This window comes from Podarcis tiliguerta (assembly GCF_965153285.1).
Source record: "Podarcis tiliguerta genome assembly, chromosome: 13".
Classification (NCBI taxonomy): domain Eukaryota; kingdom Metazoa; phylum Chordata; class Lepidosauria; order Squamata; family Lacertidae; genus Podarcis; species Podarcis tiliguerta.
In genome coordinates this window covers 771450-785506 of record NC_139546.1, presented here as the reverse complement: position 1 = coordinate 785506, position 14057 = coordinate 771450, and the positions used below count along the sequence as shown (strand labels likewise).

Sequence of the window (14057 nt, the reverse complement as noted above, 5' to 3'; positions counted from 1 at the left end):
CAATCTTAGTTTCTCTGTGTTTTGCATTTTTCCAGCCACTCTCCTCTTTCCCTCCTCAGCTTGTGACATTCCTTCCAGGAAAGTCCTTGTGACAATTCCTTGGCATTTTAGTGCAAATTTCTCCCAACATATACAAGCAGTTTGGCCAAAATATGTACATATCTTGTTTTCTGTTAAATATATATATATACACACATACACATCTAACATAATATTGGGTGCTATTTTCAGTGAAGAGTCTTTGTGTACACCAAACTTTGTTGTTGTTGTTGTTGTTGTTGTTGTTGTTTAGTCGTGTCCGACTCTTCGTGACCCCATGGACCAACACCAAACTTTAGTATATGCCTATTTCCCTACATGTGCCTTGGCTGGAGAATTGCATTGCAAAATTTGGAGAATTGCGGATTCCAAAGGACGGCTGAGCTTTGGTTCAAATTCCTGCCCTTCATCAGTGCCCTCAGCTAACATGAGAAGGGCTGGATCAGACCAAAGGCCCCTCTTGCCCAGCATCTCAGAGTGGCCAGCCAGACACTGTGGGACACCTGCAAGCAGGGCTTGAAAGGCAGCTGCCCCCCTCCCACTCTTGTTCCCCAGCGACCGGCATTCACAGGTACAGTAGCTCTGAACATGAAGGTTCTAACAGCTCTCACCTCTTGCATGATCTCTGGAGGCTTAAGCCAGCTTTTGTCCAGGACGTTCTTTGGGATGTGATCTCTGAGTTTCATAAGGTAGGTGTACTGCACAAGCCTCACAAAGTCCTTGTTATTGCGGTTCAAGGGTTGCTTCCGGTGGATGAAGCCTCTGATGTACCTACAGGAGTGGTCCATTTTACTGATAATTTCATTGTTTTAGTCTTCTTGTAAACCACTCTGAGGTTTTGCTTTGCTTTACAATTCAGCAATCCAATGTAAATTGAATGAAACAAACAAACAAACAAACAAGCCAGCTTACTTCCGGATGGTCTGGGCTGCCCACATCCTCTTTTTGGCCAGCTTCCGGGCCAGGACTCCTCTCCAGCAGGACTCCAGTTTAATGGCTGCGAAACAGAGAGAGTCACCATGGAGGGGCAAGAGGACCCTTTTGCACAAGGGCAGAGCAAGAAGAAAGAGAGGCTGCCAAGAGGGATGCGAAAGCCCTGACCTGCCCCACCATTCCTCCAAGTCAAGCTGCCACGACCCCTACTTTTTGGGACTCCAAATTAAGGAAATGGGGGGAGATTGCCCAGAATGGTTAAGCTTTGTGGGGGGGGGGAGTTGTTGAGTTTTGTGGGGGGGATTGCCAACAATCGCTCACCCTCCTGAACACCACTGCCAATTGCATGCCTTGCCGAACCCACCAATCATCTGTCCGCTCGCCGCCAGCAAACACCAAATGACCGCCCAACTGCTGCAGCAGCCAATCAACAGCAGGCCTTGCGGCTCACAGCTGCCAACAATCACCCATCCCCCTTCTGCACTATCCGTGTGTAAGACGACCCCCCATTTTTAACATATATTTCTAATAAAAAAACCATAGTCTTATACACAGAAAAATACGATCCTTTTTTCCTCATCCCAAGCCAAAGAGGGGTCATAAGTACCCGAGAGACGGAGGGACCTGAGCAACTGACTCTGGTTCTCACGGGTCAGGAAGGGACAGAAGTCACTCCCTCCCAGGAGAGAGACTTTAAAAGGCTGAGCTGCCTTCCCACCATCAGGGATCCAGACTGGACTTTCTATAAAATTGACCATCCTTGTTGACTACTTGTAAGTAAACCAAACAACCACAGTGTGGCAAATAGGCTACGTTTAGCCCAGTTTTAGAGCCATAGTGCTCTGGTTCATTGTGAGGTCCATTTCGACCTTCTGCCTGCTTTCCCCCAATCTTTTCTAAAAAAGAAAGTTTTCTGAAGTGTGTGCGAGGGCCAACATCGGGGTTTTGGAATCCCCATGCTGGGAGGTGCGGTTCAGAAACCGCTGGAGGCAGCAGCATAGCTTAGCTGCTCGGGTGCCCGGTGCGATGCACGCATCCTGCAGCCAGGGGCAGGGCAAGCTGGGGGCGGGGCGAGCCAAGGGAGGGGGCGCTGCGTGGAGCCTCTCCGCAGCCTCCCCCTCAGCTGTAGGGCGGCTGAGGCGGTGGGCAGACGCAAGCCCCAGGCTGCTCGAAAAAGCACCGCGGAGCTTGCAGGCAGTCCGCCCACCGCCTCTCCCTCGGGAGAGACGCATGGCTCAGGCACGCTGCAGGCCCCGTGGTATGAAGCCCAGTGCCCCCCGCCTCACCTGGCTACCAGTGGCGTAGGAAGTGGGGGGTGCAGGAGTTGTTGTTTTTTAAAAAAGTGTTGGGAGCCCAAATTTTATTCATTTTAAAAACACATATTTTTGCCATTTTGTCACCCGCCTCAGTGATGAAACCTGGGGCAGCCCACACCCACCGCACCCCCCTTCCTATGCCACTGCCTGGAGGGCCAAAGGTCCCCCCTTCCCACTTCAACATAACAGTTATTTTATAGAGTTTTAAATATTTTATTGTGAAGCTGCTTGTAAGTAATATCAATGAATAATAATGTCACATAATTGTGGCAGAGGACAGACAGCAGAGGGCAACAATGCGCTGTTCTTGCTGAAGACCCAAGTAAACACGGAATTAATTTCTTTGTTCAGCTGCACTATTCTGAAAACTAGGAAACAGAGAAGCTGAACAAAGAAATTAATTCAGGAGAGTAGACCCCAAGTATGTTCTCCAGTGCTCATGTCCCAGCTGAAATGGGAATCTGTAAAGGAAAGGAAAGTTACCCACCCCCTCCTTGACCCGTTTCCAATCCATCTAGGCACTAAAAGAACTTGGAACTAAGAACAGGGGGCCAAGTTTTATTTTATTAAACTGTAAGCCTGAGAGCAGGGACCACCTTGTTTCTGCTACATTCTAGCAGAGGCGTAGGAAGGGGGGGCGGGAGGCGGACCCCCCTGGGTGTCATTGCTGAGGGGGGTGACTTTTGGTGTGCTGCCTGCCCACAACGCCCAAGCCTACCCCAAGCCGTCAATGGGGGGAGCGTGATAAAAAATTTCCACGCTGGGTACCACTTGACCTTGCTATGCCTCTGCAGTCTGGGACACTTTCCAGCTGAAGAGGGGGCTAACCATTGTTTACATCAAATCAATAAATATGCAGCAAATTAATGTTCGTTAGTAACATTCAGAATTGCAGCAAGAAGCTGAATGTTAGAAACCAGCATTTGAAATAAAGACGTTTTGGGTCTCAATTCCAAATAATGCATTTTTTACTTAAAAATCCCGAATTGGTACAAAACCAAGCAAGATCTCCCTGGGGTTTTTGCAGCCAAGATCTGCTACTTACCTGCTTCCCTCATCTTTTGGAACTCACGCTTCCCTAAGCATCCTTTGTATTTGGCTTGTATTCTGGAAACTGAAAAGGAAAAGCAACTGGGAATTAGAGAATGGTAGGGTTGGAAGGGATCCCCAAGAGTCATCTAGTCCAACCCCCTGCAATGGCGGAATCTCAGCTAAAGAATCCATCACAGATGGCCGTCCAAGCTCTGTTTAAAAAACCTCCAATGAAGGAGAGTCTGCCAGAGCTTAAATTTCCCTGAAAATATACCGTATTTTTCGCCCTATAGGACACACCGTCCCATAAGGCGCACCTAGTGTTTTGGGGGGAGGAGGGAAAAAATTATTCCCGCCCCCCAGGCACGGGGCTGGGGAAGCCCGAGCTTCCCCCCACCCCAGCCCCCAGAACAGGCAACTCTCCACAAGCCGTGGGAGCCCAGCGCCGGGCTCCCGCGACTTGTGGAGAGCCGTGCGAAGTCTTCAACATGCAGGCAACTCTCCGCAAGCCATGGGAGCCTGGTGCGGGCTCCCATGGCTTGCGGAGAGCAGCGCGAAGCCTGGAGAGCGAGAGGGGTCGGTGCGCACCGACCCCTCTCGCTCTCCAGGCTTCAGCGAAAGCCTGCATTCACCCCATAGGACGCACACACATTTCCCCTTCATTTTTGGAGGGGGAAAAGTGCGTCCTATAGTAGTAGTAGTAGAAGAAGAAGAAGAAGAAGAAGAAGAAGAAGAGGAGTTTGGATTTGATATCCCGCCTTTCACTCCCTTTAAGGAGTCTCAAAGCGGCTAACATTCTCCTTTCCCTTCCTCCCCCACAACAAACACTCTGTGAGGTGAGTGGGGCTGAGAGACTTCAAAGAAGTGTGACTGGCCCAAGGTCACCCAGCAGCTGCATGTGGAGGAGTGGAGACGCGAACCCGGTTCCCCAGATTACAAGACTACCGCTCTCAACCACTACACCACATAGGGCAAAAAGTACGGTATTTGTGAGGTGAAAGTCTACATTCCAAGTCTAGTTTTAAACCTGGGACAGGCAACTTGCGACAGCCGTTCAGATGCTGCTGGGCTCCCAGCTCCCCTCTGCCCTGGCAGCCAGCGCAGACAATGGTCAGGGGCAGGATGAGAGCAGGAGTCCAGCCACTCGTACCCCACCCTTGAAGGACAGAAGGCTAAAATGCCTTCTGGTGGGCACAAGGTTGGCTATGTCGAGGGAAGGCTGAGGAGGTGAACAAAACAATTAGTTGGTAGATAGATAGACGAAGATTGTCACACACCACCTCCAATTTCCACAGCAGAGCAGGATGCCAGGGAGTTCCAGGCACTTAGCCGGGTCTGCGTTTCGTTTTGGACAATGAGTCCCAGCAGAGACTGTGCTGTCTTTATGATATATGGTTCATTTACACATCTATGCAACCTGAGCCTATGATGGAGGGGTTCAAAGCATTAGACTCCATGAAGGTCCCATCTCTTCCACTGCTGCTGCCTCTGATTCGAACAGACACCCCCATAAATTTCTGAAGTAATCTACAAATTTCCTTTTTAAAAAACCTACACAAAAAATCAGTTTGCACATTACATTGCAAAATACCTATCTAAACAAGGATTGTATGTCAAGGTACACATTTCTAAATGCTTTATCCTAAAAAATGCATTTTACGTGGATTTTTGTTTATATCTTTAGCCAAGAGCTGTACTGAAAAATCCAAAGAAGTGCAAAATCTGGAGGATGTTTACATTCTGATCTGTGCAAATTAAATCAGCTCATGTAAAACTGCAGACCAAATAAAATTCTCCTCCATTCCTAGTTGCAAAATCCATCTGCTTTTAGCAATCCTAAATTTCCTGCAGGCCATGTGAACTGCAAGGCTGTGGTCTTCTCAGATGCTGCCTAGCGCAAACCCTCACAGAAACAAGGCGGCATCAAAATATTCAGTTAAAAATGACTTTTGGGGATTTGCAAGATCAAAAGTGGGCAAATTACATACCTAGCCGATTTTTTCTGAATTCAAAGGCATCTTCTGTGGCAAACAGAGTTCTTGGGAAACGGATGAATATTTTGGTCCTAAACAAGAGAAAATCATCCAGTGAGATGCAGGCACCCAAAATTCTATCATTTGCTCTGAGGGTGGTCTCACCAAATTTAAGAACTCCCAGGAAGAGGTGGGCAAAATCTGTCCATTTCAGTTAGAATCATAGAATCATAGAGTTGGAAGAGACCACAAGGGCCATCGAGTCCAACCCCCTGCCAAGCAGGAAACACCATCAGAGCACTCCTGACATATGGTTGTCAAGCCTCTGCTTAAAGACCTCCAAAGAAGGAGACTCCACCACACTCCTTGGCAGCAAATTCCACTGTCAAACAGCTCTTACTGTCAGGAAGTTCTTCCTAATGTTTAGGTGGAATCTTCTTTCTTGTAGTTTGGATCCATTGCTCCGTGTCCGCTTCTCTGGAGCAGCAGAAAACAACCTTTCTCCCTCCTCTATGTGACATCCTTTTATATATTTGAACATGGCTATCATATCACCCCTTAACCTCCTCTTCTCCAGGCTAAACATGCCCAGCTCCCTTAGCCGTTCCTCATAAGGCATCGTTTCCAGGCCTTTGACCATTTTGGTTGCCCTCCTCTGGACACGTTCCAGTTTGTCAGTGTCCTTCTTGAACTGTGGTGCCCAGAACTGGACACAGTACTCCAGGTGAGGCCTGACCAGAGCAGAATACAGTGGCACTATTACTTCCCTTGATCTAGATGCTATACTCCTATTGATGCAGCCCAGAATTGCATTGGCTTTTTTAGCTGCCGCGTCACACTGTTGGCTCATGTCAAGTTTCTGGTCAACCAAGACTCCTAGATCCTATTCACATGTACTGCTCTCAAGCCAGGTGTCACCCATCTTGTATTTGTGCCTCTCATTTTTTTTTTGCCCAAGTGCAATACTTTACATTTCTCCCTGTTAAAATTCATCTTGTTTGTTTTGGCCCAGTTCTCTAATCTGTCAAGGTCGTTTTGAAGTGTGATCCTGTCCTCTGGGGTGTTAGCCACCCCTCCCAGTTTGGTGTCATCTGCAAATTTGATCAGGATGCCCTTGAGTCCATCCTCCAAGTCGTTGATAAAGATGTTGAATAAGACCGGGCCCAAGACAGAACCCTGTGGCACCCCACTAGTCACTCTTCTCCAGGATGAAGAGTTTCTCCCCCTTTCCCCCTTTTAAGTTCAGTTCACCACATTTCCACATCCATTTGCAGTCCTCATGAAAACACTTCCAGATTTTTAGCACACATTTCTCCTAACAGACACTCTTCTGTAATATTTTGCCCAATGTACACATTTTTGCAAGCAATTTATCCTAATGCCTATTTGTATGTTGCTCTTACTTTCCCATTTTGTACTCTTCTGGCTTGTAGCCAATATGCTTGATTAGCTTCTCAACTCCTTTGGCAGCCGTCCCTTGCCAGTAAGGCCAGGTATCTGGACACAGGGACTTGTACCTAAAAACAAAATTATAAATAAATTCAGGGACTAAAGGAAAGTGTGTTCCAAGCAAATCTCCTGACCCACTTCTGACCCCCCTCTCAGGAGCTGGAGTCAAGTGTACTCAAAGCAAAACACGGTATCAGTGAAGTTAACTCTTTGTTCAAAGAAGCAAAGCAGCGCAGGCCTAGTGGTGACTGCCAGCAGCCCTTGCCCCCATGAGGCATTTGCAAGGGCTGAAGGTCCCTCTTTCCCACCGCTCTCTAAGGCTCCTCACCCAGTTCCTTCCCCAGCAGCTTAAGGCTCCGTCTGCTTCTCTCTCTTTCCTCGGCGTGTTCTAGACCATGGCGAAGGGGAACTGGTCACAGCAAGAGGGGGAGACTCCCCGGCTTCTTCTCAACGCTGTCTCCTGGACCGCTCTCCGCCACAGACTCTTCCTGCTCACCAAACCCTGTGGCCTCTTCCAGCACCGCCTCCTGCCAGTCTGCTCCCTCTTCTCCCCTGACCCCTCATTGTCGTCCCACCCCCACTCCCCAGGCCCCAAACCTTCTTCCCTTGGGGGTCCTCAGCTGGTTCCTCCCACCACAACTCTGCGACCAACCAGTCCATGAAACCTCCCTTTACTTTGCCTATAGGGCAGTTGGTGCAGTGAAAGTAAGAATGTAATCAAAGCCTGCTGGATCAGGCCAATGCCCTACCTAGACCAGGATCCTGTTCTCACAGAGGCCAACCACATGCCTCTGTGGGAAGCCCCAAGCGGGACTGGAGCACAAGAGCAACTCTCCCCTTCTTTGGTTTCCAGCAACTGCTATTCAGAAGCCTTGCTGCCCGTGACACAGGCGGCTCTGCCCTGCCTGAATACCAGTTGCTGGAAACAAGGGTGGGGAGAGAGCTTTGGGCCTCACCTTTGCAGAAAGTGCTCATACTTCCGACGGTAAGCGAAGCCGGCTCGCCTCACTCGCAGGTGCTCCATCAGGCCCAGGTACTTCACCTGGTGCCTTATCAAGGAGTCATCAAATTTGTCTGCAAAAGACAAAACCCACACCAAGGACAAGAGGTTGTTGCTACCAGCTGGATGAGGGCACATGTGCAAACAGGGGCGGAGGAAGGGGGTGTGGTGGGTGCGGTCTGCCCCAGGTGTCACCACTGAGGGGGGTGACAAAATGCCAGGCGGCGCTCACTGCGGGGCCTGAGCCACACGTCTCTCCTGGGAGAGACGCGGTGACTTGGGCGCACACAGGCTCCACGCTGCCCAAACATTCCGCCCGCTGCCTCCCCCCCAGTTGTAGGGCGGCTGAGTGGGAGGAGGCAGGCAGACTCTGGAGGCCCTGCGGTGTGCCCCGCCCCTATGGGCAGCTGGCCCCACCCCGGGCGCGTTGTCCCAGGCACCAGAGCAGCTTCCTCCGCCGCTGTGTGCAAACTTTTAAGTTAGGAGAGAGAGAGAGAGCAGGCAACTGACCAAGGGAAGAGGCTGGCCAAGCCATGAGCTCCCTTCTCCTTTTACACCATTAAGATACATATGGTTGTTGGGGGGGGGGTGATTCTGGATTATGCTCTGAGTCCCTTCCAATTTTTTGGATCCCCATCCCCAGCGAGGGCTGGAGTCTAATGGAGTAGGTTGCTGAACTGATAAGACACGTTTCTTTGTGAGACAGTGACCCAAAGTATCCCCAAAGAATAAGCAAGGTTGCAAGAGCTACAACAAAGCGACAGTGCCCTCCAGAGGCTTTCCTTCACCCCCCTCCCCTCATCTGGCTGCTAGGTAGCAGAACAACAGCCAGAGTTGTGTGTGCCAGCTGAGCTGAAAACAGGCTGGAAGCTGGAAGCTGGGACACAGAGATGCAGAGATTTGCCTGCTCTGTGCTGGATCCAAAGCTGTGAGTCTGCTGCCCCCATTCCCAGGAAACCAAAACTGAGCGAGTGGCTGGAAACTGCTGGATTCTCACCACCTGGAGACTGGGATGGTGCCTATCGTTACCCAGGGTTCAGTTTCCTTGGAATGGAGGTCACTAGAGACTGTGTTGTCTTTAGGATATATGGTTTTATTCACACACACACATTATGCCTGAGCATAAAACCAAGAGACTCACAGCATGAATACCCCAACAGATCTCACGTCCCTGTTAGGTTTCTAGGGGTGCCCCCCTCAAGCCATAGCTTTGGCTTCTGCACACAGAGCAAGTCAAGCCTCTCCTTTCCAGCTTCCAGCCTCAGTCCAGGATAAAAAGAAAGACTAGCTCCTTGGCTTGTTCTTCTCCCACCCCAGGATGATGCGGCATCCAGCCAGAAGACGGAGGTGAAGCCCTACGCCATTTCTTAAAGAGCATTGCAAGCTGATTGTGCCCGTAGCAACACATCTGTCCTTCACCTGCTCTTTAGACATGTAAATGGAGTGTTTGCTGGCCTGGCTACGGCCACTATCTGGGCTAATCATTGCAGCAGTCCCTACAAACTACAGTCTTGCAGGCACAAAACCACAGGGTTGGTTGGGACCCAAAGAAATCATCCAAAACAACCCCTCAACCCAATAAGAATATATATTCTCCCAGAGATCCTCTCGGTGGGAAAACCCAGACGTGCACTCAGTTGTGCCAAGGAGGAACTGCATTTCTTACTTCTTTTAAAAGTCACCCCGTCCCGCCTTTCCTTATTCCAATTATAGTATTGGGCATTTTGTGGGGAAGGATAGAAGTTGAAGAGGAAGGGAAGCTTGACCCTATGGTTGCATCTTAAGCTAAAAGGTTTTCTGGTTAGTAGGTCTAGAACAGGTCCCCATCACCGCAGACCTCTGCCAGCCAGAGAAAAGAGCTTTGCATATTATTATTATTATTATTATTATTATTATTATTATTATTAACACAATGCACCCTTCTGCTGCGTTCCCAGAGACAACCTTACCAGCCGCTTTGTCATCATTGGGTTTAATGCATCGAATGTAGGAAGGTTCTTTCGACATGAGGATGTCTATCAAACTAGCCAGGCTGTTTTTGAACTGAGTTGCCACCTGAGCAAATAGAAAGGAATCATTCAAAACAGTTACACAGAATGTCACCTAGGAAGTACAGTTGCAAGGACAAATCATAAAAATGTAAAAATAAAAGTGTCCCCCTCCAATTAATACAGGATTGCTGGTGGGACTGTGAGTTCTGGGGACATCCTTCCATCTGTGGTGGGAACGCCCTCAGGTTTCATTATAGTGGTACTTCGGGTTACATACGCTTCAGGTTACAGACTCCGCTAACTCAGAAATAATACCTCAGGTTAAGAACTTTGCTTCAGGATGAGAACAGAAATCGTGCTCCGGCGACGCAGCAGCAGCGGGAGGCCCCATTAGCTAAAGTGGTGATTCAGGTTAAGAACAGACCTCCGGAACAAATTAAGTTCTTAAGCTGAGGTACCACTATATTTTGATCTCAAGCATATGAAGAAATATCTTAAACCACGTGCCCTGGCTTCCCCACAACTCTCGTCTCTCCACATATTCCGAAACAACATGAAAGCTTGTCTCCCAAAAGAGCTTTTGACGTGGATGTTAGATGCTGCTGGCATTTCAAAAGCTCAGCAATTAAACCCCCCCGGGGGGGGGGGGATCTACATTTGTCCTTGTGGTATAAGAACCTAGGAACTCAGGCTATTGTAGGGAAAAATTACACATAAGCTGCGTGCCTCCAGGGAGGTGGAGGATCCAGAGCACTTTCATGTCTTCTGGCTGGATTTTATTTCCTGTGCTTCAGACTCAAATGCCCCCGCATTCACCATCCATGCCACCTTGGGAAATACGGATGTCTCAGTTTATATTGGTATGGCTTTCCCTTAGTATTTATTGTTTGTTTGCATTGCATATGGCACTGCACTTTTCAGTTGTTAGCAAAGGCAATGAAGGTTTTTTTAAAATTAAGCCCCCACCTCCCCCTCCCCACCACTTTCCACAAAACTGTTGAAGTTTCAAGCTACGTCACTTGAAGCTTGCACCAAGCTCAGCCCTGACATCTAGGCCCACATGTATGGGATAAACCAGGGGTCGGCAACATCTTGGGGGCATGGGCCAGTTCGCGATCCTGCAGACACCATTTCCAGCGCTCCTTCCGACGCGGAAGAGGCGTGCGCAGCTTCCCATTGGCTAGAGGAGCTTCCTGCAGCCAATGGGAAGCCGCCCAGTGTCGCAGAAGGTGGTCCCCGCTCTGCTCCACGCCAGTTTAGTGCAGCACACAGGAGCCAACTGAGTGGGAGGTGGGGGTCCATGGGCGGGTTAAACAACCCCCATGGGTCACTTCCAGCCCATGGGCCTTAGGCTGCCTATGCCTGGGATAAACTCACAGTCTCAGGCCTCCTTCGGTTGTCCAGCTCCGTCAGGTGGAAACATTCTCTGAGGATCCCATTTTTCGACCTGCACAGCACCTGGGATCAAATGAAAATAAAGCAAAGTCACTGGGAAGATCAGAGCACGGGGGGCCTATTCAAAATTTGCTGGGGGAGGGAAATGACGCAAAATTTCTAGACGTGCATGGGGCACAGGAAGCTGGAGAAAATGCACCTCCTTTAAAAATCATGGACATTTGGCGGGGGGGGGGGGGCATGGAAAATTTGCAAATCCCAAGTCAGATCTTGCTGTTAAAACGAAACATAACCCAAGCTTTGACTTTAGAAAACAAGAGGATTCCCATCAGAACATCGTGAATTCTCCTTTCAAGTCGCCAGAATTATCACACGTTGAGAGCCTCACACTATAAAACCTATCATTCCTCCTACTCCTGATGCTACGGTTGTGAGTGCCATTGTTTAGGCAGGCAAAACAGCAGCACACAGCAGCTTAGGTGGAGGGAAATCCCTGAGGCTGCAAATCTTTTTTTCAAAAGCAAGGCATGGGGGGGGGGGGAGAATCCCAAAACAGTCTCCAAAGAGGGCTGGGGTCTTCAGTGCCCACAGAATGCAGACTGGCTGGCTGTTGAGACTGGAGAGGAGGAGGAAGGACGGATTCGCAACAGGGGCTAACTTGGGGCTTCCAAGGGTCTCCTCTCCAGACCATGGCTCATGTTTCAAGTTTGCTTTTGGGCAATTTAAGATTGCTGGAGAGGAGAGAGGGAAGGGGGTCCACCACCAGCACTGCACTACACAGTAAATCTAGCTACCCTATAAGCGGGGGGGGGGGGGAGAGATCCAGGGGGGGCGGTTAGTAAAAAAAACCCAGGGACTCCGGGGCCCTGTCTCACCCCCAAACTCTCTCTACTTATTTCCAATCAGGTAGTTTTATCTGTTGTTGCCAGACCAGACATCAGACCCCTAAAACATCCTTTGTTTTACATGAAATAATTTGTGTATTATTTATGTACTGGGTTTGTGTATTTAAATATCCAGTGGTACCTCAGTTTTTGAACGTAATCCATTCCAGAAGACCGTTGAAGTTCCAAAATGTTCGAAAACTGAACATTTACTTCCAGAAGCACTTACCTCCGTAAAACTCAATGCGGAAGACGCATGGCACGTTCGACTTCCGAGACGTTAAAAAACCGAGGTACCACTGTATATGTAAGAACTTGTGCCCATGTTGCTATTTAAATTAGCCATTCATATCTCATAAATAAGACAGGATAGAAGCCCAAACAAATTAACATAATTAAAAGATATGTTTACCTCTTTAAGGTTCCGGTACAGCAAGTCATTATTTTTCTCCAAGAATCCTGGAATTGGGGTGGGGTGGGGAAATCAAAGTGAATTAAAACACAAAAAATAATAGAATCATAGTGGCTAGGAGCCATTGATAGCTGTCTTCTCTGTGAAGCAAATCCCAATCTGATGCCCACCCCACATCGTGTGGGACTGAACTCCTCCTTTCTTCACTCCAGCAGCCCAAGAGAGTTACGGGAAATTTAGCCCGAGGATTAAGCGTTGTGTGCTAGATGTAGCTAGTTAATGTCAGAAGATCAGAAGAGCCTCCTGAGCAGGCCAGCGGGGCCCCTCTAGCCCAGCATCCGGTTCTCACAGGGGCCACTCAGATGCCTGTGGGAAACCAGCAAGCAGCGTTTGGCAGCAACACTGCCTCTGACCAGGGGAGCCATATCTGTGGGGCTGTGGGGGCTGAGCTCCCCCCAAAATTTTCCATGGGGGGGCAGGCCCCCTCAATATTGTGCAGCCCACATAACAAAAGGAAGCCCAATGGGGCCTGCTACGCCCTCCCAAAACCCAGTGGGGCCTGCTGCGGCTGCAATGGGATCCGCCTGGCACCCACAATGTTGGGCAGAACCCGGCATGCCTGGCTCTGAATGTGGAGGCAGAGAATAGTTATTGCAGCTAGAAGCCATCCAAAACCTCCTGCTCCAAATTTGCCCAACGCTTGTTGAAAGCCACCCAAGTTGGTGGCCGTCCCCGTCTCTTGTGGGAGGGAGTTTCATCGATTAACTACGTGTTGCGTGAAGAAGTACTTCTTTTTACATGTCCTGAATCTTCCAACATTCCGTTTCATGGGATGTCACTGGGGATTAGTTCCGACACTCTTTAACCTGTTCTGGTCTTAGTGTGTCTGGTCTGGTGCCACCGCCAACGTGGCACCTCCAAGCCAGCAGAGGCTGGGCTCTTGCTTTCTCACCGACAGTGCAATAGGTCACCTCTCCGGCATAGTGAAGGAGGCGGAAGTCCACCCAGTCAATGGATTTCCGTGTCTTCTGGTCAGCAAGCTTCCGCCTGGAGACAGAAAGAGAAGAGGTCAAAACCTTTCCGTTCCGGGGGGCAGGGCATTTGCACCTCCCTCAGGGTCAAAGAGAAGAGCCAGGTGGGCTGGGCAGGGCTAGGGGGTGCTCTGAACGAAGAAGGGCTCTCCAAGGAAGGGAAGGGCATGTGGGAAGCAGGTCTCCTCTGGGGGAGGTTACGGAGCGTAGGTGCATACGTCACGAAGTGGGCATGGTCTCCTACTTTCTCCTCCAACTTTTCCAGAAAGCTCAGGTCTGTCGCTTCTCCGGGCCGCAGGCATTCTTCATCCTGACACAGGAAGGAATATGAGAAGTCTTGCCTATTATTCAGCTAGCCATAACTGGATTTCTTCGGGGGGGGGGGGGAGGACATTCTCCCCATACATTTAAATCCCCATGACACCACTTCAAACAGTCAGGGGTTCCCCCAAAGGATTCTGGGAGCTGGGGTTTGGAAGGGGGCTCAGAGCTGACCTCTATTCCCCTCAGGTCCAGTTCCCCAGGATGCAAAATCCCACAAGCCACAAGTGCTTCTGAGAAGGACAGATTGAAATGCCTCCCTGGGCCACTGCCAAGTCTGA

General features: G+C 49.6%; 1 protein-coding gene across 3 annotated transcripts in view; it reads right to left on the bottom strand.

The window, feature by feature from the left end:
* MYO1H (myosin IH) overlaps positions 1–14057 on the bottom strand; it is a 70411-nt gene that overhangs the window by 15289 nt on the left and 41065 nt on the right. For all 3 annotated transcript variants that reach the window (XM_083407257.1, XM_083407258.1, XM_083407259.1), the window contains 11 exons: positions 13674–13765; positions 13377–13471; positions 12425–12471; positions 11111–11191; positions 9692–9797; positions 7699–7816; positions 6697–6810; positions 5309–5385; positions 3334–3402; positions 952–1036; positions 651–810 (listed from right to left, as the gene is read on the bottom strand). In XM_083407257.1, coding sequence (XP_083263383.1) covers positions 651–810; positions 952–1036; positions 3334–3402; positions 5309–5385; positions 6697–6810; positions 7699–7816; positions 9692–9797; positions 11111–11191; positions 12425–12471; positions 13377–13471; positions 13674–13765 — 1044 coding nt within the window. The remainder of the gene's footprint in view (positions 1–650; positions 811–951; positions 1037–3333; positions 3403–5308; positions 5386–6696; positions 6811–7698; positions 7817–9691; positions 9798–11110; positions 11192–12424; positions 12472–13376; positions 13472–13673; positions 13766–14057) is intronic.